Source organism: Microcaecilia unicolor, chromosome 7 (assembly GCF_901765095.1).
Source record: "Microcaecilia unicolor chromosome 7, aMicUni1.1, whole genome shotgun sequence".
In the NCBI taxonomy this organism is placed as follows: domain Eukaryota; kingdom Metazoa; phylum Chordata; class Amphibia; order Gymnophiona; family Siphonopidae; genus Microcaecilia; species Microcaecilia unicolor.
Window position 1 is genome coordinate 28,817,407 of NC_044037.1, and position 23,467 is coordinate 28,840,873.

General features: G+C 43.9%; 1 protein-coding gene across 4 annotated transcripts in view; it reads left to right on the forward strand.

Moving 5' to 3' along the window:
- Positions 1 to 23,467, forward strand: part of SEPTIN6 (septin 6) — an 87,505-nt gene that overhangs the window by 28,811 nt on the left and 35,227 nt on the right. For all 4 annotated transcript variants that reach the window (XM_030210664.1, XM_030210662.1, XM_030210666.1 and 1 more), the window contains exons 4-6: positions 3,973 to 4,159; positions 8,985 to 9,146; positions 20,487 to 20,583. In XM_030210664.1, the coding sequence (XP_030066524.1) occupies positions 3,973 to 4,159; positions 8,985 to 9,146; positions 20,487 to 20,583 (446 nt within the window). The remainder of the gene's footprint in view (positions 1 to 3,972; positions 4,160 to 8,984; positions 9,147 to 20,486; positions 20,584 to 23,467) is intronic.

The following is a 23,467-nucleotide window of genomic DNA, read 5'->3' on the forward strand; positions in this document are numbered from 1 at the left end:
TAAAGTTTTCACAAATGAATCTACAAAAGCAATTGTCGTCTGTGTAATTAGGGTTACCATATGGCTCCAGAAAAAGGAGGCCAGATTGAGCCAGTCTGTGTTTTACTTCCATTGCTTTCAGTGGGAGCAAAACCCGGACTGGATCAACGTGTCCTCCTTTTTCTGGAGCCATATGGTAATCCTATCTGTGTTCATTATAATCTAACATTTGTTTTCTTTTTACCCTCCTCCCCCCCCCACCCCCGTCCCCTCTTCTTTCCAGTGATATCATCCGATGGTTTGACCCTTAACCCCCATCCCCCTGTCCCTCCCTCCCCTTGCCTTGTGGTCTTTATCTGTCATCAGAATCTGTATTTATTACTATCATTCTGAAAGAATACTTTTCAAGATTCTGTCCAGCACATTAAATAACAATAGGTGAACAGAGGGAATGATCCGTAGCACATACAGCTTTTAATATGTGATAAATAGGCTCTGTGGAAAGACTGTACACCTGCAGCACAGAACGTTCATAAAATGAGAAAAAAAATGGTAGCGAACCCATGTTCTAATCCCACAGGATAGTTGAGATATTATCAGATTTCATAATGGGAAAATACTAGGCACGTCAAATACTGCTAAACACAAAGAACTCAACCACCAGTGAGTGAAAACTGCTTTCTAAACAGTAGATGTGGTTACAAAATACTGTGGTAGTAAATAGACTATGGCTTCTTCATGGAACTATCGGGATCACTCGAAGAGGAAATGAAGTGCTTTAGGAGGAAAAGGCCTCTGTACGTCTGCGGTCCGAGTTTAATCTGGCTTCATGACCCACAGAACCTCCACTCATTGGCTAAAAAATCTTCAGTACTTATATTTCTTTGCTTTCCTCTTTATTCATTTTACTTCAATAAGTTCTGGAGGTTTTTTAGCCAATGAAGAGTGAACATTCTGTGGGTCATGAAGCCAGACTAAACTCTGATCGCAGACGTACAGAGGCTATTTCCTCTTCAAGTGATCTAGATAGCTCCATGAAGAAGATGTAGTCTATTTGTTTGTTTGTTACATTTGTATCCCACATTTTCCCACCTATTTGTAGGCTCAATGTGGCTTACATAGTACCGGAGAGGCGTTTGCTGACTCCGGTGTGAACAAATACAAAGTGATGTTGTAGTAAGATATATAAAGTTCATGTGGCAGAGCCACATTAGGGAATCATACAGCGGAAGAGTTGTGTTATGTCCATTTCGTACTTCAGATTTTGTTGTGTTGCAGAGATCAGGCATTTAAGTTGGATCGGTAGGGTTTCCTTTTTTAAGCAGGTTAGTTGTTAGTGTTTTCCAGAAGTTTAGGTGGTTGTATGTCGTTTTCAAGGCTTTTGGTAATGCGTTCCACAGTTGTGTGCTTATGTAGGAAAAACTGGATGCGTAAGTTGATTTGTATTTAAGTCCTTTGCAGCTTGGGTAGTGCAGATTCAGATATGTTCGTGTTGATTCGGATGTGTTTCTAGTTGGTAGGTCGATCAAGTCTGTCATATATCCCGGGGCTTCACCGTAGATAATTTTGTGAACCAGGGTGCAGATTTTGAAAGCAATGCGTTCTTTGATTGGGAGCCAGTGTAGTTTTTTGCAGAGGGGTTTTGCGCTTTTGTATTGTTTTTCCAAATATAAGCCTAGCTGTCATGTTTTGAGCGTTCTGAAGTTACTTTTAAGGTTTGTTCTTTGCATCCCGCATAGATTCCATTGCAGTAGTTGACGTGGCTTAGTACCATTGATAGTATCAGGTTGTGAATTGTTTCATGCGTTTGAGTTTCCACATTGAGTGGAACATTTTCTTTGTTGTGGATTTCAGTTGGCTCTCTAGTGTTTAAGTTACGGTTCAATGTAACGCCAAGGATTTTCAGGCTGTCTGAGATGAGAAGGGTGTAATCTGGGGTGTTGATACTTGTGGGGATGTCCGCGTTGTGCTGGGATGAGAGGATGAGGCAATGTGTTTTTTCTTTATTGAGTTTTAGTTGAAAGGCATTTGTCCATGTTCAAGCTGAGCTTGATTTTGTTGGTGATTTCTCAGTTCAGTTTTGTAAGGAATGTATATTGTGACATCGTCTGCATAGATGAAACGGTTAAGTCCTTGGTTGGATAAGGACTTGGCTAGTGGGGTCATCATTAGGTTGAAGAGGATCGGTGATAGTGGTGATCCTTGTGGTACTCCACATTCTGCTCTCCACGGTGATATGTTTGATTTTACTTGATATGTTCTTATGGTTAGGAAACCCTTGATCCAGCTAAGTATATTTCCACCAATCCCGAAGTTGTCTAATAATCTTATTAGTATATTGTGGTTTACCATGTCGAATTGGAAGAGAAGGATGTTGTTGCCTATTGCTATTTCCTGCTTGAATTTGGATAGCAGAGTGAGTAGTACTGTTTCTGTGCTGTGGAGGGGGCGAAATCCTGACTGTGATTCATGTAATATTGAGAATTTGTTTATATAATTTGTAAGTTGTTTGACTACCAGCGGGATAGATGCTACTGGATGGTACTTAGTGATTTCATTTGTATTTTTCTTGGTATCTTTGGTATCTTTTGGTATCGGGGTGAGTAGGAAATTGCCATTTTCCTTAGGGAAGAGACCTTGCTGAAGCATGTAATTTAAGTGGGATGTAAGGTCTGTTATGAAGTGCTCGGGCGGATTTCATTAGATAGCTGGGGCAGGTATCTAGTTTACAGTGAGTGTTGGAAAACCTGCTAATCGCCTGGGTAACTGTTTCTACAGTAAGGAGGGCGAAGTTTGACCAGGTTCGGTCAGCTGGGTATTCTCCAAAGGTTGGGTCCAACTCATTAAGGAAGTTTTTGATGTCAGTGTTGTCCTGACATCAGTGTGTAACGTAGGTTTACAATGTTTTCATTGAAATACTTGGCAAGTTTATCTGCAGATGGGATGTCTGTATTTGTAGTGACCAGGTTGGTGTCTAGGAGTTTGTTCACGAGTTGGTATAATTTCTTCGTGTCTTTGTAATCTGTCCCTATTTTAGTTTTATAGTGTGATCTCTTGGTCTGTCTTATTGCGTATTTGTATTTTCTTTGTATTTGTTTCCATGCGTTGAGTGTAGGTTCATCTTTTGTTTTTTTTTCCATGCTTGTTCGAGTTTCCTGGATTGTGTGTTTAGCTTTTTCAGTTCGTTGAACCATGGTATTGAGTTATGCTTACATGAGATTCTTGTTCAAAAGGGTGCTATTTTATCTAGTATGCTTCTGCATCTTTTATCCCATTCTAAGGGGTAGTACATGGAGTCCGTTTGTGCTGTCCATTCGTTATTGTATATCAGTTGCCAGAATGTTTTCGTGTCTTCTTGACCTCTTGTGCTGTAGGATGTGTGTTCTTGTATTCGGTGTAAACCCTTCTTCCGCCAGTGTAGGGATAAGTTTAGTTTGTAGTGATGATTCTGTCCATTTAATATCTGTTATTAAGTTTTGGTCTGATGATTGTGTGAGATGAGATCAAGTGTGTGCCCTTTGACGTGGCTTGCTTGCATTTGTGGCCATTTGATATTTACCACTACAGTATTCTGTAGCCACATCTATGTTTTAGATAAATACTAGCCAGGTTTGATCGTTATTCTAGGGTGTCATACGAGTACCAGGATAGATACTGAAGATAATGAGGTGCTAGTACAAGAGTCAGGCTTCTATACAGTTCTGGGGTAATGATATTCCTGAGTTAGATTCAGCTCTTCTGGGAGGGTCCCAGAGGGCAGGAGCTGCTCCTGTAAAGGCTTTTAGCAGAGGAGCGATTAGTCAGGCTCCCTGAAGGACCTTAAAGGCTTAAAAGGCATAATGCAAAGACAGCCTGTCTCTGATATGCTGCTCCGATTCTTTGTAGGATCTTGAAAGTGCTTTAGTAATGCATCTTTCTTAGCCAGAGAGTGTTTTAAGAGTACAGGTAATGGTGTCACTGTGTTTCACACTGGTTCTTTTCCATCCATCAAAGCTACAAGTCCATCGTTGAGTTCATCGATGCCCAGTTTGAATCCTATCTACAGGAGGAGCTGAAGATAAAGCGAGTGTTACATAACTACCACGACTCCCGCATCCACGCCTGCTTGTACTTCATAGCTCCCACAGGCCACTCGCTGAAATCCCTGGATCTGGTGACCATGAAGAAGCTGGACAGTAAAGTAAGACTTGATAAACGTACAGGAAAAAAAAAAAAAAGCTTGAAGATTCTACAACTTGTCATTCCTGATAGTGGAGATGTAGTGTTGGCTTTGAAATAGGAAAGCAGCCTGGAGAGCACTTCCAAGAAAACATAATGCACTCTGTAGCGGGAGATGAAAGATGCTGAAAGTGGCTTTTTGTGTCCTGTGGAACAGTAGTGGGGAGGTTTATTTTTTTTATGGGCATGCCTGGTTTTTGTGTGTTTGATTATGGTTGGTTGCCTGACTTACATAAATTTCTCAGGATTTGTTTTTGGAAACCAGTCATTGCGATAAGCAGGTTTGATTGGTTGACATTATATGTAACATATATTATGCTATACTATGTACTGTTTAGATATTTTTACTGCTCTAATAGGCAGTAGATAATGTCCATATACCACCTTGGGTGGATTTCTTCAAAATAGTGACAGATAAATCCCAATAAATGTCATTAGGCAAACATACTATCCTGCAGCCTGTATTCCAGAATGTATTTCTCCCCTCCCCCCCCCCCCCCCCCCCCCCCCCCCCCCCCCCCCCCCGATTTGTGAAGCAGCATCTGGCATTCTCAGAGCAGGGGAAGAGCGGAAGGTGATAAATTTTGGCTCATTATTTGCGTATCTCTGACAGGATGAGATTCTCGTGTTTGAGCTGTTATGTAGACCTAAAGTGTAGTTTATACCTGTGAGCTCAGAAATGATTTGCATGTTTACATTTTGAGAAGTGCTCAGCTTTGGCAGGTGACCACATCCCCCCCCCCATCCCACACACACACTTAAAACTTTGTGGACGGGCCAAGGTACCTGATGACAGTTACAGGCAGTTGTCTCACACGAGGACACTGAAGTTTGATTTAGAAGACTTTGAATGTTTCCTGTACAATGCGTCATGCCAGCTTCTTGTGAGATTCGCCAAGTAAAGTGATAGTACACAGGGTTATGTAGTAATTTTGTTTAAATTAGAGTAGCAATTTGGCCTCTTGGTGGCAGGAATGGCATGCTTCTGGTATGTGCTTTTACATATACTGAACCGACTACCTTAGTAGAACAATTTCTAGACGGTGAATGCGGAAAAAAGGGAATCCGTGCATTTAACCTCAAGTTGTTCTATTTTCAATAAAAAGATTTAATCAAAGACCAATGAACCAAACAGCGTAAAAAAAAAAAGTTTACAAATATAAGCATCAAATACAAAAGTCTCTTTATCTGAGTAATAAACATTTTTATATTTTATGTATACCCTAATCCCCATCCAGAAGCGGAGCCAGGTTGACGACGCGGGGGGGGGGGGGGGAGCGAGAGCGGACTTCTGACGGCACTGGCACACATTTTCAATGCAACACATTTGAGAAGAAAATAGGCGTCAGAGCTGGCAGAACTCCATTTGGGGGAGCGGCCGCGCCCCTGGCACCCCCCCCCCCCTGGCTACGCCACTGTCCCCATCCTCCAACCAATATGACTGTACTAGATTACACAACTTTATGTGAAATCATTTTTATTAAGAGATACAACATTGTGTACCTCCAGGACCATTAACAACATTACAAACCAAGATCATGCGTATTGTGCAATAAACTTTGGCAAACATCTTTTAAATATTTCCTCCCTTCACCTTATTAAACCCAACTTTACAAATTACACAACTTTATACCACAAAGAGTGGCCCGCTCAGCTGGGGAATAATTTATGATGACCAAAAAGGGCATTTTTCAAAAGAATGTCTAAGTTGGAATTGGGACGTCCTGCTCATAACCTCCATCTTGCTGCCATTTTCAAACATGAAAGACATCAAGATTTCCTGCTCAAAAATACACGAGGACATCCTTACACTAGAGACATCCATCTTGAACAAACATTTTACAAACTGAAAATTTTAAATTATAAAACCGGGGATGACGACCAGGCATTTTGAGGCATCCGTCTGCTTTTGGAAAATGAGCACCCAGCTGTATTAGTGTACTCCTATTAAGTCAAATGTTCAGTAACATAGTAACATAGTAGATGACGGCAGAAAAAGATCTGCACGGTCCATCCAGTCTGCCCAACAAGATAACTCATATGTGCTACTTTTTGTGTATACCCTACTTTGATTTGTACCTGTGCTCTTCAGGGCACAGACCGTATAAGTCTGCCCAGCACTATCCCCGCCTCCCAACCACCAGCCCCGCCTCCCACCACCGGCTCTGGCACAGACCGTATAAGTCTGCCCAGCACTATCCCCGCCTTCCAACCACCAGCCCCGCCTCCCACCACCGGCTCTGGCACAGACCGTATAAGTCTGCTCAGCACTATCCCCGCCTCCCAACCACCAGTCCCAGCCACTTTAATCTGCACCTACTCTCGGGACAAAATCAAATGTTCAATAGATGTACAGAAATGTGTTGAAAACAAGACAGTAACAATACACATTACCAAACTGTAATGCTGTTGTCACATACCTTGTGTGATACTCACAAACTGGAAAAAAAAATATATAACAGTTTCAGTGAATGGAAAAAAAAAGGGAACCCCTAAATTTTGTCATCTAGGTTTGTTGTGTTAATAGTGTAATTTAAGCAAATTTGGGAAACTTGTACCAAAATAAATGTCGAGCAACACTTTGCATAATTGACTGCCAGAACTCGCTGCTTACGTTTTACTACCATGCAGAAGTGACCCAATGTGATGGCATTATTTACACCAACTGTGAAAACAGTGTTGACTCAAGAAGATGTTAGCAAGTTTTTTTTTTTCGGCAAAAAACCTAAACATTATAGTGCAACATGACTTATTGCTGAATTTCTGACAAAAAAAACGTAACACTGGAGTGGTTAAATCCAGCTTCTGAAAAAATTTGATGAAACTGGTACAACAGGATGGCGTTTGAGTCGGGATGATTCGCAGAACTCAGCATGGAATTGCGTAAGAGGTTTTTTTGTGTTTTTTTTGTTACATTTGTACCCCGCTCTTTCCCACTCATGGCAGGCTCAATGCGGTTTACATATTGTATACAGGTACTTATTTGTACCTGGGGCAGTGGAGGGTTAAGTGACTTGCCCAGAGTCACAAGGAGCTGCCTTTGCCTGAAGTGGGAATTGAACTCAGTTCCTCAGGACCAAAGTCCACCACCCTAACCACTAGGCCACTCCTCCACTGTTGCTACTATTTGAGATTCTACATGGAATGTTGCTATTCCACTAGCAACATTCCATGTAGAAGTCGGCCCTTGCAGATCACCAATGTGGCCGCGCAGGCTTCTGCTTCTGTGAGTCTGACGTCCTGCAGGACGTCAGACTCACAGAAACAGAAGCCTGCGCAGCCTTCTACATGGAATGTTGCTAGTGGAATAGCAACATTCCATGTAGAATCTCCAATAGTAGCAACATTCCATGTAGAATCTCCAATAGTATCTATTTTATTTTTGTTACATTTGTACCCTGCGCTTTCCCACTCATGGCAGGCTCAATGCGGCTTACATTGGGCAATGGAAGGTTAAGTGACTTGCCCAGAGTCACAAGGAGCTGCCTGTGCCTGAAGTGGGAATTGAACTCAGTTCCCCAGGACCAAAGTCCACCACCCTAACCACTAGGCCACTCCTCCACTAGCAACATTCCATGTAGAAGTCGGCCCTTGCAGATCACCAATGTGGCCGCGCAGGCTTCTGCTTCTGTGAGTCTGACGTCCTGCAGGACGTCAGACTCACAGAAACAGAAGCCTGCGCAGCCTTCTACATGGAATGTTGCTAGTGGAATAGCAACATTCCATGTAGAATCTCCAATAGTAGCAACATTCCATGTAGAATCTCCAATAGTATCTATTTTATTTTTGTTACATTTGTACCCTGCGCTTTCCCACTCATGGCAGGCTCAATGCGGCTTACATGGGGCAATGGAAGGTTAAGTGACTTGCCCAAAGTCACAAGGAGCTGCCTGTGCCTGAAGTGGGACTCGAACTCAGTTCCTCAGGACCAAAGTCCACCACCCTAACCACTAGGCCACTCCTCCACTCCTTTGAATTTCGCAGACCTCAGACATCGGTGAAAGAAATTGTTTGCCATGACCTTTGCTTGAAATGCTACAGAAAGCACAAAGCAGCTGAATTAACTGAGGCAAACAAGCGAGTCAGGCTGCAGGGGTGTAGCCATGGGAGAGCCTCAGGGGCCTAAGCTCCCTCAAATTGCAGCACCGGATGTATGGTTGCTGGGGATGCCCAAGCCCTGCCATCCAGAGACATTCACCGCCCGAGCCCTCGCCCATGTAGCAAGGAAGTCTGCACGGTGCCCCAGCTGCCAGCACCAGCACTCTGCATGTGTTCAATTCATGCATTGAACTGAGCGTGCACGGAAGTGCCAGAGTCGGTGGCTGAAACACCCTGCAGACTTCCTCGCTACTCAGGCTGCATGAGCGATGGCTCAGGAAGAGAATCACTTTGGCTGGCAGGGCTTGGGCACCCCTGCCAGCAAAGGTATGATGCAGGGGTAGGGTGGGGGAAGAACAGAGAGGAAATGTGTGACCTCTCCTCCCCCCCAAATAAAAAATAGTTCTAACTATACCCCTGCTCCTGAGACACTTTACCATACCCCGATGAGGCTTGGTGGAATGTGTATTGTTGCCTTGTTTTCGATACATTTCCGTACGTTTACTAGAAATGTGATTTCAGGTGCACAGTAACTCATGTTATGAGGTAAAACACGCCAGTTCCCTTTTTCTGTAGTCGCTGTGTAGATGTTTTGAACCTGTAGTGTCTAGCTTGTGGCTTTTCTAGGTGGAAAGGTTTTATTGAAGTCCTTTAATTGCAAACCTAATTTCTGATTTTTCCTTGACTAGGTTAACATCATTCCTGTTATTGCTAAATCTGATGCCGTTTCCAAAAGTGAACTGACAAAATTCAAGATTAAGATCACGAGTGAGCTTGTCAGCAATGGGGTGCAGATCTATCAGTTCCCCACAGACGACGAAACGGTGGCAGAGATCAATGGTACCATGAATGTAAGTTCCTCACTGCACACAGAGCCAGTTTAACTTTGAAGTTCAAATACAGCTCCCGTTTCTTCCATTTCATACAAGTTTTTCCTCATAAGGCAGATCTATAAATGTTCAACTGATTATGGAAACCAGGCTATCGTTGCAGGAAATAAATGGACCAAAACTCCCTCCAACTTAAAGATCTTTCGGAAAATGACCACTGATTTTAAAATTACAACATAGTTTATTTTAAAACTGTGGTTGCAACATCAGCTTTGATTCAGTCAGTAGCATGCCTCATCCCTATTTATTCACGCCTCAGTTCCTGGAGGTGGGATGGGGGGGATAAATGGGTCACTGCCTTGGCTTGGCTTTGTGTAGTGAGCACAAGCATTTCGGTTCAGGTAGTCTTGTCAGTAGTACACGTTCTGGAGAGAAACAATGTCATTCAGAAATCTGTGCCTTACTCTGAAAGAACATGATTCAGAAACGGAATTAACTCAGCTCAAATGCAAACTCCATCGATATTCCCACAGTTAACACTGGAATTATTTTTCTTGCTAATAACAGGGTATTACATAGACAAAAGTAATTCATAGCTTAAGGGATTTTTTTTTGAAATCCAAAACTGATACATGAAATCTTGAAGCCCTGGAATGCTTTTGTTCTCACGTGCTCTGCTGATTGGCGTAAGGCATTAGTGCTAGGAACAAAGCCAAGGTCACTGATTCGATTGTTATTGCAGGCTCCTGACGCAGCTTTAATTAATCTGTGACCTGGCAACTCATCAGCATTTACTAGGAAATGTTGGAAATTATGGGGAAAGAAGGGATGTACATATATATATATATATTTTTTTTTTCAAAAGGGGAGACGTGTTAGCCACTGTTTGGAAAACAAGGTACTGGGCTAGATGGACCATTGGTCTGACCCAGTTTGGCTACTTATAAGTACATAAGTATTGCCACACTGGGACATACCAAAGATCCGAAAAAGTTCAATAACATTTTTTGCTGCTTATCCCAGAAATAAGCAGTGGATTTTCCCCAAGTCAGTTTAATAATGGTCTATGGTCTCTTCCTTTAGGAAGCCATCCAGACCTTTTTTTAAACCCCTTTAAGCTAACCGCCTTACCACAATCTCTGGCAGTGAATACACATTGATTCGTATTAAATTGACTACTTTGTAGCTTCATCATATGCCCCTAGTCCTAGTATTTTTGGAAAGAGTAAACAAATGATTCACGTCTACCCGTTCCACTCCACTCATTATTTTATAGACCTCTATCGTATCCCCTTTTCTGAAGCTGAAGAGCCCTAGACACTTCAGCCTTTCCTCGCAGGGAAGTTGTTCCATCCCCTTTATCATTTTTGTCGCCCTTCTCTGCACTTTTTCTAATTCCACTTTATCTTTTTTGAGATGCGGCGACCAGAATTGAACACAGTATTCGAGGTGCAATCGCATCATGGACCGATACAAAGACATTATAACGTCCTCACTTTTGTTTTCCATTCCTTTCCTAATAATACCTAACATTCTATTTGCTTTCTTTTGTAAGAAAACGGGTTATCCTGCTCTTGGGCTTCCAACTCAGAGCCAAGGCTGGAGTCCAGTGCCATGAGCCCTAATTTGCAACAATTTTTTTTTTTTTTGGGGGGGGGGGTTCCCCCTTTTTCATGTTCCTTAGTTCATTGGCCCTAAATCTAACCACTGTTCTGCATTGATTGGCACTCTCTTCTAAAGCAACCTCTGTCCCACTCAGTGCAGGGAGTGGAAGATGTGACCTGATTGTTGAGCCAAAGTCCTTCCTCCTAGCAGTACACAGATTCACTGGGCCAGACCCATGTGCAGATATGTTGACCTGCGCTCAGTGATCGGGTCACATCTTCCATTCCCTGTATTGAGTGGGGCTGAAGACAACAGTGATAGCTAATTAGATGTAGGAAATGGATGGATGTAAGGAACAGCCTTCCAGTAGAGGCGGAGGCAAAGCTAATTGGTTCAGGAGGTGAGAATCCTTGGCTGCACAAAGCAAGATTAAAGCCAAAAGTAAAATAGAGACTTCCTTATAGGAATAAGATGGGGAAAGTGGGCTGATGAAACGGACCTGTATAATATGCAAACCTCTTTGGTTGTACCACAGAAAGGTAGTGTATCAAATGCACGAACCATACCCATACCTTGGGGGTCATTGACACATTTTATGTGGATCTTGTTCGCATATCTTCCAGAGAAACTGCATTGGCTTCCAATTAAGGAGCGACATCACCTTCAAAATCTGTACCCTAGTCCACAAAATTCTTTACGGAGAAGCCCCAGGATACATGACCAACTTAATTAACCTACCTTCCAGGAATACATCCAGATCATCCCGTTCATACTTAAACCTTCATTACCCTAGCTGCAGCGGCCTCAAATATAAATCCATTTATGCTTCCACCTTCTCCTTTATTAGTACTCAACTATGGAATGCACTGCCAAAAGCTGTAAAAACTATTCACAATCATCTTAATTTCAGGAAATCACTCAAGACCAGCTTATTTGGAAAGGCCTATCCCAAGGATGCAACACATGTCCCTACATCCTGCAACACAGCAAATTAAAGGACCATTTTGGACACTCTTAAACCTTCCCTCCTTTTCCCCTGTATACCATGTTCTTTTGATGCTCCCTGATCACTACACTATATTGTACTTGTATATTTACCGGATTGGCGATTGCCTCTATGGTTTGATGTAGGTGGGAAAAGGTGGGGTACAAATGTGATAAATAAAAATATGAAGTTCATTTCTGAACAAGTGTGAAATAGCATGTGAACTCTCTTATAAACTAAAGGTAAAAGTTGAAAGTGTATATAGTAGGTCACAAATGTATTTGCATGTAAGTTGTTATATTTAACTTAAATCAGAATTTCCACCCCGGTGGTCGTCATTCCATCATAGAGAGGTTGTAAATTATAGGATTCTTTTACTTACTAAGGCGCGCTCACGTTTTTAGCGTGTGCTAAACGTTGGAGACGCCCATAGAAATACATTGGCGTCTCTAACGTTTAGTGTGCGCCTGTTTTTAGCGCGTGCTGACAACGTGAGGGCGTTTTAGTAAAAGACCTCCTATGTGATTTAACACATGATGCACTGGATTACATGCATAGTGTGCATTTAGGTATGTTAAATCTATCCCTATTTCAAACCCCTCAAATACCTAAGGATATTGTTTCCCAGAAAACCTTCCATTCCAGTCTTTTAAAGGCAACCTTTTACTATATCTTCAGAAAATCATTATTGGCTGAACCAGGACTCTGCACCCCTTCTTTTCTTCCCTTCCCCTTGTCACTTGTAGGGAGAATATCACAAAAATAACAACATCTTGGGCTAGAATGGAAGCCTAGACTCGGTAAATCTTGGGCTAGAATGGAAGCCTAGACTCGGTAACAGTCTGTACTGCTTAAAAGGCACTGGAATGCTACAGAATCGCAGCACCGCTTCTGTAGCAAGAGAAATCAGCGCTGCTGCGGCACAGCTGAGACTGTGGAGACAGTAGAATAAGGAGAAATAATTCAAAAGTACCACTGCACTCTGAAGTGGCTACATCCATCCTTCCCAAACTTGCATTCAGTGTGGACCCGTTTTAAGACATAAAAATTTCATGTGGCCCTGGATGGTGAAGGTAGTAAACTTCCATTGCCCTTCCTTAGCCACTTCCTTCTCCCACTTATCCACAACATGGGGACGGTAGCAGCAGTCTGCACAAGACCCTTTGTGTCTATGTGGGTTGAAGGAGGGGGCAGAGCACGCAAACGCTGAACCACAGAACCTATGCTGACTACCACTATTTGCCACTGATCCCAGTGGAGATCCAGATGTAAGGGGGGGGGGGGGGAACCCTGTGTCTGATATTCACTGCTAGTTAACAGGGTAGGAGGGGCTCCTACCAGATCCAGCAGTGAAAGGAGATGGGATTTGATATACCGCCTTTTCAGTGGTTACAATCAAAGCGGTTAATTTATGTTTATTGGTCAAATTAGTAGAAACAAATACATCACACGCATATAGAAATGCACAAATGGCCAACGTACACCACATGTCTAGCGCTTAAGAGAAACTGATCATCCCATATTGACGAAAGGAACCTTCAGAGCTTCTTGACAGAGAAATACCACCTTACTCGTAAAACGAACAAACATTCCAACCGCCCAAACCTCCACAGACCAATTACAAAAAAAACACCAAACAATTTTTCTCACCCACTCCCTCCCCACAGTTTGTAGGCCCTCCACCCTGGCCGTCATGTTTGTCATGCTAATTGAGGTTCCCCCCTTAACTACAGATTAGGTAAATGGATGCAGAATATACACTTCTAATAGGATATTAATAAATATAATAAACTTTTGTTACATATAGTTTCATGTGATCCTCCATAGTCTATTTAAACCACCTTTAAGGACTCAGATGTTATATTTCCTAATTTGACTATGTGAGCCCTTAAGGGTGGTTTAATAGACTATGGAGGACCACATGACGCTATATGTAACAATCTTGTTTGGGAACCACTGACCTACATCCTCTTTTTCCCTCGTCCACCAGCAGCATAGTCTTATCAAGCTCTCCCTGGGGAAAAATGCCCCCTTTTGACTTTGAGTTTCCATGAGAAATCTTGCTTGGAAGTTTAAACAAATGACAAAAGAGATTATATGCCTAGCTTACAAAACCACTGTTTTAAATCTTGCAAGAGCTTATCACAGTAGAACTGAATGAGGTACAGATTGAAAGGAAACTTTGTCTTTAAACTCTGGTGGCCTTGACAAATTTAACTTTGAATAGAGAATCACATGAAGCCAAAATCTCTTTGCAGTTGAGTGCTACCAAACAACACACAATTCAATCAGACTGTGCAAACAGGAAGTCTGATTTCTTGTGTGTAACCTAGTCTCTGGAGGATCACAGGGACCAGTTCATTCCTGACATTCTGGTATGTCCTGGCTCCTTAAGATAAGTGGTAGGATTAGAAATACCAGAATGCATTGCTTTAGAAGGTTAAGCAAGGTTACTTACCTGTAATGGAATTCATGTTGACAACAGGATGACAACCTCACACTGGAGGCGACATCCATTGGAGCCAAGAATGGATTTTGCAGAGAGCTCAGAAAAACCTTCTGAGCATGTGCCAGGTGCCTCTCCAAACTAAGCCAGCTCCCTTTTGTGAGTCAAATGTCTTTTGAAAATCCAGTTACACAATATCGACCGGCTCACCTTTAGCCACATGTTTGTTCACCCCTTCAAAGAATTGTAGTAGATTTCCCTTCATTAAATCCATGTTGGCTTTGTCTCATTAATCCATGCTTATGTATATGCTCTGTAATTTTGTTCTTTATAATAGACTCTACCATTTTGCCTGGCACAGACGTTGGACTCAACGGTCTGCAATTTCCCAGATCACCTCTGAAACCATTTTTAAAAATCAGTGTTACATTGGCCATATGGAGGCGCTAGTATGAGTGTGGCCCCATTTAAAGCCCGCTGTGAGAGGATGGATGGGTGACTGAGGGGTGTAGAACACAAGAGGTGGACAAGCGAGTGTGCTAGAACAATGCAGAAGGAACTTTATTATGCTCAACGAAATAGGTCACCCAAGGAATAAGAACAGCATTGGCATCACCATTAACAGTGCCCAAGTATTTGAATATACATTTGCATCAACAAACTATACCACATATTTGCATGCAGAGCAGTGGAAAACCAGACATAGAATCTCATTAGAAACAGAGAAAAGGACAGAGAAGACTAGAAAGTGACAGGTTGCAATGATATGCCTTGTTAGAGCACATTAGCAACTATCAACCAGTGTTGGCCACATGGCCTAGGAAACCACATCTAGAGTCTGGCTAAGTATGTGGAGAAGTGTCCATCTGGAGGATCGTGTGGTCTGCAAAGTGCAGTCAAGGCAGTAGTGCTTGGTTAAGATGTGAATCATGGACCAAGTTGCAGCCTTGCAGGTATCCAACCAATGGAAAGGAGTGGAGGTTGACCATTGTTAGAAACAGGATACTGGGCTTGAAGGACCTTCGGTCTGGCCCAGTATGGCAATTTTTATGTTCTTAGGGTGGTAGCCATAGCTCTGAAGTAGTGAGTGCAGACCTTGTATGCTGGTTCTAGGCCTGCTTGCCTACACCAGAAGGAAATGTAGTCTGATATCCAAATGGAAAATGTGTGTTTAGAAACCAGTACTCCCAGCCTGTTAGGGTTGTATAAGATGAAGATAGAAAGAGCTGAGAGGCTTTTCGGAAGAGCTTTATCCTGTGGATATAGATGCGCAGGTTATGAATGCAATCCAAGGTATGCAAGGGTTGTTTCTACAGACTGGTGTGTGATTTGGGATAGAAATAGGAGACCACAATGGTTTGATGTAGAAGGCAGATATGAACTTGGGTGGAAATCTGGGGTGAGTTATGAGAATGTATTTATTTATTTACTAGTAAAAGAGGCCCGTTTCAGAGCAAATGAAACGGGCGCTAGCGAGGTTTTCGTCGCCAACACCCCCCCTCCCTCCCTCCCTCCCTGGCCAACCCCTTTGTTGTTCTGCTATTGCTCCGCCCCCAACGTCATGACGTTTGACGCGAGGGCGGGGCCCGGAGCGATTCCCCCCGCCTCCCTCCTTGCCAACCCCTTCGTTGTTCTGCCATTGCTCCGCCCTCGAGGGCGGGGCCTGGAGTGATTTTGGTGGCTTCACCACCACGAACCTTCGAAACTTTTTGAAGGAAGTCAGGGCTTGGCTTCACTGATGTCCGTGTCCTCAGAACGTTGAGGGTGAGTTTTATTATAGTAGATTTGGATTTTGCTCATCTTTTTCAGTAGTAGCTCAAGGTGAGTTACATTCAGGTATACAAGATGTTGCAGTCATGGTGGAGCTGAGTGAAGGATTGGTTGTCCACAAGAGCTTGCAGCTCTCCATGCATCTGGCTGAGGTAATAGCAATGAGAAAAAGGTCTTCCAGGTGTTGTATTTTGATGGATTGCTCCTAAGCAGCTCGAAAAGGGGAACACAAGTTGTTGGACAAGGGTGTTGAGGTTCCAGTATGGAGGATGGGGGGGGGGGGGGGGAGGGAGGGAGTGCTTTGCCAGAAAGGGGGATGGCGGGGCAATGAGCCTTCTCATGAATCTTGCCACTAGAGGTGGATTGATACAGGCTTGTTCTTGAGTCAGTAGTGGTAAGTCTCTGTCGGGTGTATTCTGATAGCAGTCATCTTCAGGCTTGAGTCCAACAGGCTGAGTAGGTATTGAAGAAAGGGGGTCATGTGTATATATAGAGGCATACCAATTTTGGGATCTTTACCACTTGAAGGCCTACAATATGCTTGTAGACTGTCACTTGGCTGTTTGGAGGACATTTGTGACTTTTGATGTCAGGTGGAAGGGGGCAAGGGTTACCCTTTCAGCATCGATACTGTAAGAGCCCAGGCCTGCAGATTGGGTGGAGTATTTCCTTCCTCATCTGGCGTGAAGAGGTCCGGAAAGCCCAGTGGTCTAATGGTTGGGTGTGTGGACAGATGCTGTAGGTATGGGAACCTACTACTACTACTACTTATCATTTCTATAGTGCTACCGGACGTATGCAGCGCTTCACACTTGAACATGGAGAGACAGTCCCTGCTCGATAGAGCTTACAATCTAATTATGAGACAGACAGGACAAGTAAGAGATAAGGGTTAGGACAGACAGGACTTATCAGGGATGGGGGACAGTTGAAGGGTTAGGTTTAGGAGTTAAAAGCAGCATTGAACCATTCTTGTCTTGGCCAGTGTTGCATGACGAAGATCATATTGGCTATGCCATCCATCATTTTCAGCAGTGTCTTGGTTGTCAAGGGAGTGGGCAGGTATATGCCATCTCCCTAGTGTATTTTAAAGATATCCAGAATGAGTCTCCAAGAGGATGACTGTTTGGTGCAGAAGAGAGAAAATTTTGTATTAGTCGCTCTGGGGAAGAGATCTGTAGATAGTATGCACCACCACTGTTATAACCTTGCAGGTATACTGGGGTTGGGAGACCACTTGTGAGGGTCCAATTGTCAGCTGATGTTGTCCATAAGTATGCTATGATTCCCTGGAAGATAGGAGGTATATGGAGAGAATGAACATCCAGATCTCATAGGCCTCCATGCAGAGTTTGCAGGAGCCGATACCACCCTGTTTGTTGCCAGCAACTTGACTGTTAGGATGGATTTTGCCTGTGATCCAGGGGTTAATCAGAGAGCATTCCTAAGGACCTTGAGCTCCAGAAGATTTGTGATGGTGAGTCTGGATTGATGTTGTAACCGAGGTTTGTCAATCTGGGGGACTTTGGGACCTAGTGTTAGTCTTCCAGTGTTTTGTGGTGGACATCCCAGACTTTGTCCCAGCAATCTAGAAGGATCTTCTGCAAAGGGATTGCTACCATCAGTTAAGGCATGTCCAAACATTTGATGCCTAGGACCTCCTTTTTCTGGCCAGGCCTGTTGCTGGGAGATGGCAATAGTTGGGCAACCAGCTTCTGAAGGAACTTGCAGTAAGTCAGGTCCTCTGGCGGTGAGATAGGAAGGGATGGTGAAGGCATGAAGGGATGGTGAAGGCAGAGAGTCAGAAGGAACAACAAGGGAACCAAGACATCTTGGTGTGAAGGACATACCTGAATTGTTGATTCCTATGGTGAGTTTCTGGAGTTGTGTACTTCACACTTGACATCAATGATGTCTGGCTCTGGAGAGAAAATTGGAGGAGGGGAATGTAAGAATGTAGGAGAAGGGGTGGCCATCTCCTACAAAGTTTAGGAGTTAGGTGGCCTGGGGTCACAGGCTGTTGATTCCACCTGTTGGAGAGAGAGCATGGGTGCCTGTGTTAGATGGTGCTGTACCATGGACCTGCTGAAGAACTCCAGGAAGTGTTGGTGCGGAAGTGGAAGTGGCTGGTGTGAGTTGAGCAGGCACAAAGGTCTCTCAGGCTGTCCAGTTTGTGGTGTGTGGAGGGGAGATAGTAATCTTTTCTATGCTGTTTTGAGGAGAAGTGTATTGTAACTGTAGAAAAAATTATCAATATGTAAGAAAATACGGTACATAAGTAATGCCATACTGGGAAAAGACCAAGGGTCCATCGAGCCCAGCATCCTGTCCACGACAGCGGCCAATCCAGGCCAAGGGCACCTGGCAAGCTTCCCAAACGTACAAACATTCTATACATGTTATTCCTGGAATTTTGGATTTTTCCAAGTCCGTTTAGTAGCGGTTTATGGACTTGTCCTTTAGGAAACCGTCCAACCCCTTTTTAAACTCTGCTAAGCTAACCGCCTTCACCACTTTCTCCGGCAACGAATTCCAGAGTTTAATTACACGTTGGGTGAAGAAAAATTTTCTCCGATTTGTTTTAAATTTACTACACTGTAGTTTCATCGCATGCCCCCTAGTCCTAGTATTTTTGGAAAGCGTGAACAGACGCTTCACATCCACCTGTTCCACTCCACTCATTATTTTATATACCTCTATCATGTCTCCCCTCAGCCATCTCTTCTCCAAGCTGTATAGCCCTAGCCTCCTTAGTCTTTCTTCATAGGGAAGTCGTCCCATCCCCGCTATCATTTTAGTCGCCCTTCGCTGCACCTTTTCCAATTCTACTATATCTTTCTTGAGATGCGGCGACCAGAATTGAACACAATACTCAAGGTGCGGTCGCACCATGGAGCGATACAACGGCATTATAACATCAATATTTGTCACGGGGTTTACTTAACTTAGTCCCAAATGGTGGAACTTGCTTCCAAAGGAAATTAGACATACACATGATTACTTGTCCTTCCGTAAAAAGTTAATCATTTCTCTTCAGAAAATTTCTTCGGATTAACCAGTAATAATAATTTGATCTAACGTCTACATAATTATTTAATTAGTTACACTTTATGCTTTTTGACCATACTTAATTCTTTGTAGACTGATTTTTTTTCTTTATTGATTATTGTAAAATACTCTAATAATTGAATGTATGCCACATTGAACTGACAATGTTTTTTTGCATAATGTGGAAATATAAGAACCTATAAATACAAATTATATTGTGTTAAAACTTTGTGTTAAGTGGTATATAAACTTAAATCAAATGATGCCTGGAAGATCTGGTTCTGTGCCAATCTAGGGAGAAGGGAGAACTGTGAGTGCCAGTGCAAACTCTTAGCTGTAGTCTTCAGCACAATGGGATCTTTGGTGCTAGAAGCCCGCAAAGTCTTCAGTGTAGCAAGGTGTGTAGGACTGCGATTCCCCACTACCACCACTAGTCATTTCTATAGTGCTACTAGACGTACGCAGCACTGTACAGATTCCCCAGTGAGGAGAGGCTTTTGAGAGGCAGAGTGGAGAGAGTCCCTGGCACTGGTGGGCATGGCTACTGGTGGGATCCAGTGCCATGGGGACTAGTGAAGGAAGTTATTCTATCTGCTATTGGCATCATGGAGATTGGCAATGGAAGGAAGAGAAGGAGAGGCCCAGCCTTGTCGAGCCAGAGCAGCACTGAGGTTGGTTGGCTGGCATCAGAATAAGGCAAGAAGGGGTTAAAGGTAGAAGAGCAGAGCTAGCAAAGGCCTCCAGAGTTGGGACAGACTGCTCAGCAAGAAGATATTCAGGTGTTTCTTTGCTTTTGGGTCCATGGAGACCTTTTCTTGTAGTGTGAGCAGGTGTCTGTGAGGTGAGCAGGGCCAAGGCACAGCCTGGGCGTTTTTTGGCAAGTAGAGAAAGACTTGAGGACAGATATTTGGTGGGGGAGTGTGGAAGAAGGGGGATAGTGAACAGTTGCTGAGAGAGCTGAAAGGCAGGGAATAAAAGGGGAAGAGAAGAGAGCCAAAAGCAGAAACTAAAAAAAAATTAAAACAAAAGCCCTCAATAGACAAGCAGACTACAAAAAGTAGTTTGGGGGGGGGAGGGGTAGATATCCTTTCCTGGGTCTAAACATTCTTGGCTGGTGTGCAAGCTCGTCTCTACATCATTTTCTGCCTTCACTGTATGGACGCATTTCAACATCAATAGTGCTGTCAGGTTCAAGCCTTGCTTTTAAAGATTCTTATTGATGAATTCAGGGATTGCCAGGTGCCTTTCTCAGGGTGGGGAAGGAGGTTCCCAAAAGGCTCTGGATTTCTGCATAACCCACACATGCAAATTAAGCAGGTGCTTGGACCAAACGCATGCAGATAACCCAGAATGAATATTCATGAGATGTGTTTTGCTAACACCACTTACTTGCAACTCTCAAAGGAGCTGATGAATGGAAGGACTGGGGATCATCACCCTCTTCTCTTTTGTCAGAAAAAGCTGTGTGACAGGAAAATTAACATGAATTTATTGATCTGTCTTTCAGGCTCATTTACCCTTTGCTGTGGTCGGCAGCACGGAGGAGCTTAAGATAGGGAACAAGATGATGAAAGCCCGTCAGTATCCCTGGGGAACTGTGCAGGGTGAGTGAGGTTCACATTTTATTTTTCTTTTGATCTAGCAGTTTACTCCTGCATCTTTTATTTTCAGTTGTCAGAACCAGGGCTTGGTCTTGGGGCCTGTGAGTCTTCATTTGAAGCCTTCTGGGACTGGGAATCGCCTCCCCATTATACCTAGTCAGATCATTGGTCATTGCAACAATGGATCTGGGCTAGGGGCCATGTACCGGGGCTCCCTCAGGAACCTTGCAATCGCTGCCCCGCCCTAGCCCAGCCACCAGGTGGCATACTTAAGCAGTGACGTACAAGCAGAAAAGCAGAAGATTCCCCAAAAGCCACACAAAAGATTGAAAAACAAACAATTGGGGAGCGACCACAGAAATTCCAACACAAGGGCAAGTTTATTAAAACATTTTTTTTTTTAAACTAAAACGTTGACAACAGTCCTGCATTTTTGCGTAAAACACGCCTGCCTCAGGAGTCAAAAACCAATCGGGGAGCCAATGGAAAGATATAAATATAACACCATTGGCAATCCTAACAGCTATTGCACGCTGGGTGCCACAGACTAAACCACAAAAGCATATAATGCTAAAAAGCAATGTGACAAACGAAATCCTCTACCACTGCTCCTTTGAGAATTTTTTTTCTTTTTATTGAAATTTATATTAATCTAGAGCTGCACATCGATTTAAAAATTTTAATTACACGATTAATCATGATTAAAATTTTTAATCCTACGATTAATTGCAAGTAAATTTTTAAGAACTGACGTTCAGTTATTAAACTGAAAATAAAATCATTTTTCTTACCTTTTGTCTGGTGACTTATTTTTCTAATCATCTTGTTCCCTGTCTCTGTTTCCAGAGCCCCCCTGTCCATTCACTATTTCTTTTCTCTCCTTTTCATCTTCACTCCCTGCCCTATATCCATTTTTCACATCCAACTTTCTTCAATTGTTCTGCCTCGTTCTCAAATGTATCTAGTTTCTAGCTCTTCCCTTTCCCTCCTTCCTTCTCTCTTCTCTTCCATTCCCTGCCATCTATATGTATTTCCCCTCTTTCCCTTCTTCTATCCTCTGTTCATGTCCACCATCTCCCTACTTTTGTCTTCTTTTTTTTTCCATCTCAGATTTCCAACATCTCTCCTCCTCTTCCCCTGCCATCCAGCATCACCCCTTTCTCTCGCTTCCCCAACCATCCAGCATTGCTTCTCTCTCTTCCCTCGCACGTCGTCACCATTGCTCCTCCCTCTCTCGCTCTCATCACTTCCACAATAACAAAACAAAACCCCGTCCCTCTCTCCAAGTTCCAGACCCCACCTCCCTGCCTTCCTCCCTCCGATTTACAGACCCTCTCGAGCCCCCCTTCCCGCCGCCAACCTTCCCCCACCGCAGTCGCTTACCTGTGCTGGCGGGGGACCTGAACCCCCGCCAGCCGAAGTCTTCTCGGCCACGCGGCGTGGGCGAATGACATGATCAAGTTGGAATCAGTTTGTGTTCGTGCGTCTGACGTCAGACGCACGCACACAAACAGATTCCAACTTGATCACGTCATTCGTCCACGCCGCGCGGCCGAGAAGAGGACTTCGGCTGGCGGGGGTTGGGTCCCCCGCCAGCACAGGTACGTGACGGCGGCGGGGGAGGGTTGGCGGCAGGAAGGGGGGCTCGAGAGGGTCTGTAAATCGGAGGGAGGAAGGCAGGGAGGTGGGGTCTGGAACTTGGAGAGAGGGACGGGGTCTGCAAATCGGAGGGAGGGAGGCGGGGTCTGGAACTCTGAGAGTGGGAGGGAGGGGTCTGGAATTCGGAGGGAGGGGACGAGAGGGGAGGAATGCACCACCTGTACAAAAACTTTTTTTTTTTTTTTTTAAACCCCGGGGGGGGGGGGGGACGACGACCCTGGAACTCGGAGGGAGGGAGGGACGACGGCCCTGGACCTCGGAGGAAGGGGGAACACTGGAACTGGGTGGGTGGGGGGGGGGGGCCCCAGGCACACACACACTCTCTCTCACAGACCCACACTCGCAAATTCACTCTCTCTCTCTCATACACTCTCTCTCAAACATACACGCTCTGAGGAAAACCTTGCTAGCGCCCGTTTCATTTGTGTCTGAAACGGGCCTTTTCTACTAGTATTTAATAAAACAATTTTAAAGATGAATTTCCCAAGTATATGTACAGACCAACTTCCATTTTATCCACAAGTAGAGTATTGTGTGTGTGTAGGAGTAAGTTCATTTCCACCCTGGCCTAACCCCCATTTCCACTTCCTTTTTTTTGTCTACAAATTAAGCCCTGCTTTTACAGTAACACATTCTGTGTGATATATGATTAGTAAAATGTATAAATGCTATAACCTTGACAGCTGGCACTGACAAAGCTTTTGTTTTGTAGCTGATGTATTGTCTCTTGAATGTGTTACTAAAGCTTTTCTACAGGTGAAATATTGATCCCCACTGAATTCCTTTAAAAGTTGAAATGCACTGCTTGGTGCCAAAAAAAAAAAAAAGAAGTAATTAGGCTACTGTCAGTGTTTCATCTGTTGTACAGTTTCACTGTGCAACAATCATGTGTTACTAGTTCCTCCCTCTACCCTATGATAAGCCCTGAGTTCTAAACATCCCCACTCTGTAACACCACTCTTTTCCACTTCATCACCAAAGGATCAGTCCAGACTAGAGAGCTGCACGGGAGCAGGGATGATGAGATTCCCACGGGGATTCCCTCCAGGCTTGCGGGGATGGACCTAGGTCTTGTGGGGTCCCCATGGAAATGCATGGCGATCTGAGCTTTGCCTCTCCTCCCCTGAGCTGCAGGATACCCTCCCAGCACATACCTCAAGCCACCCTGGTTGTCTAGCGGATTCTTCAGGGCAGGAAAGATCCCCAGTCCTCAATGATCCTCAGTGTA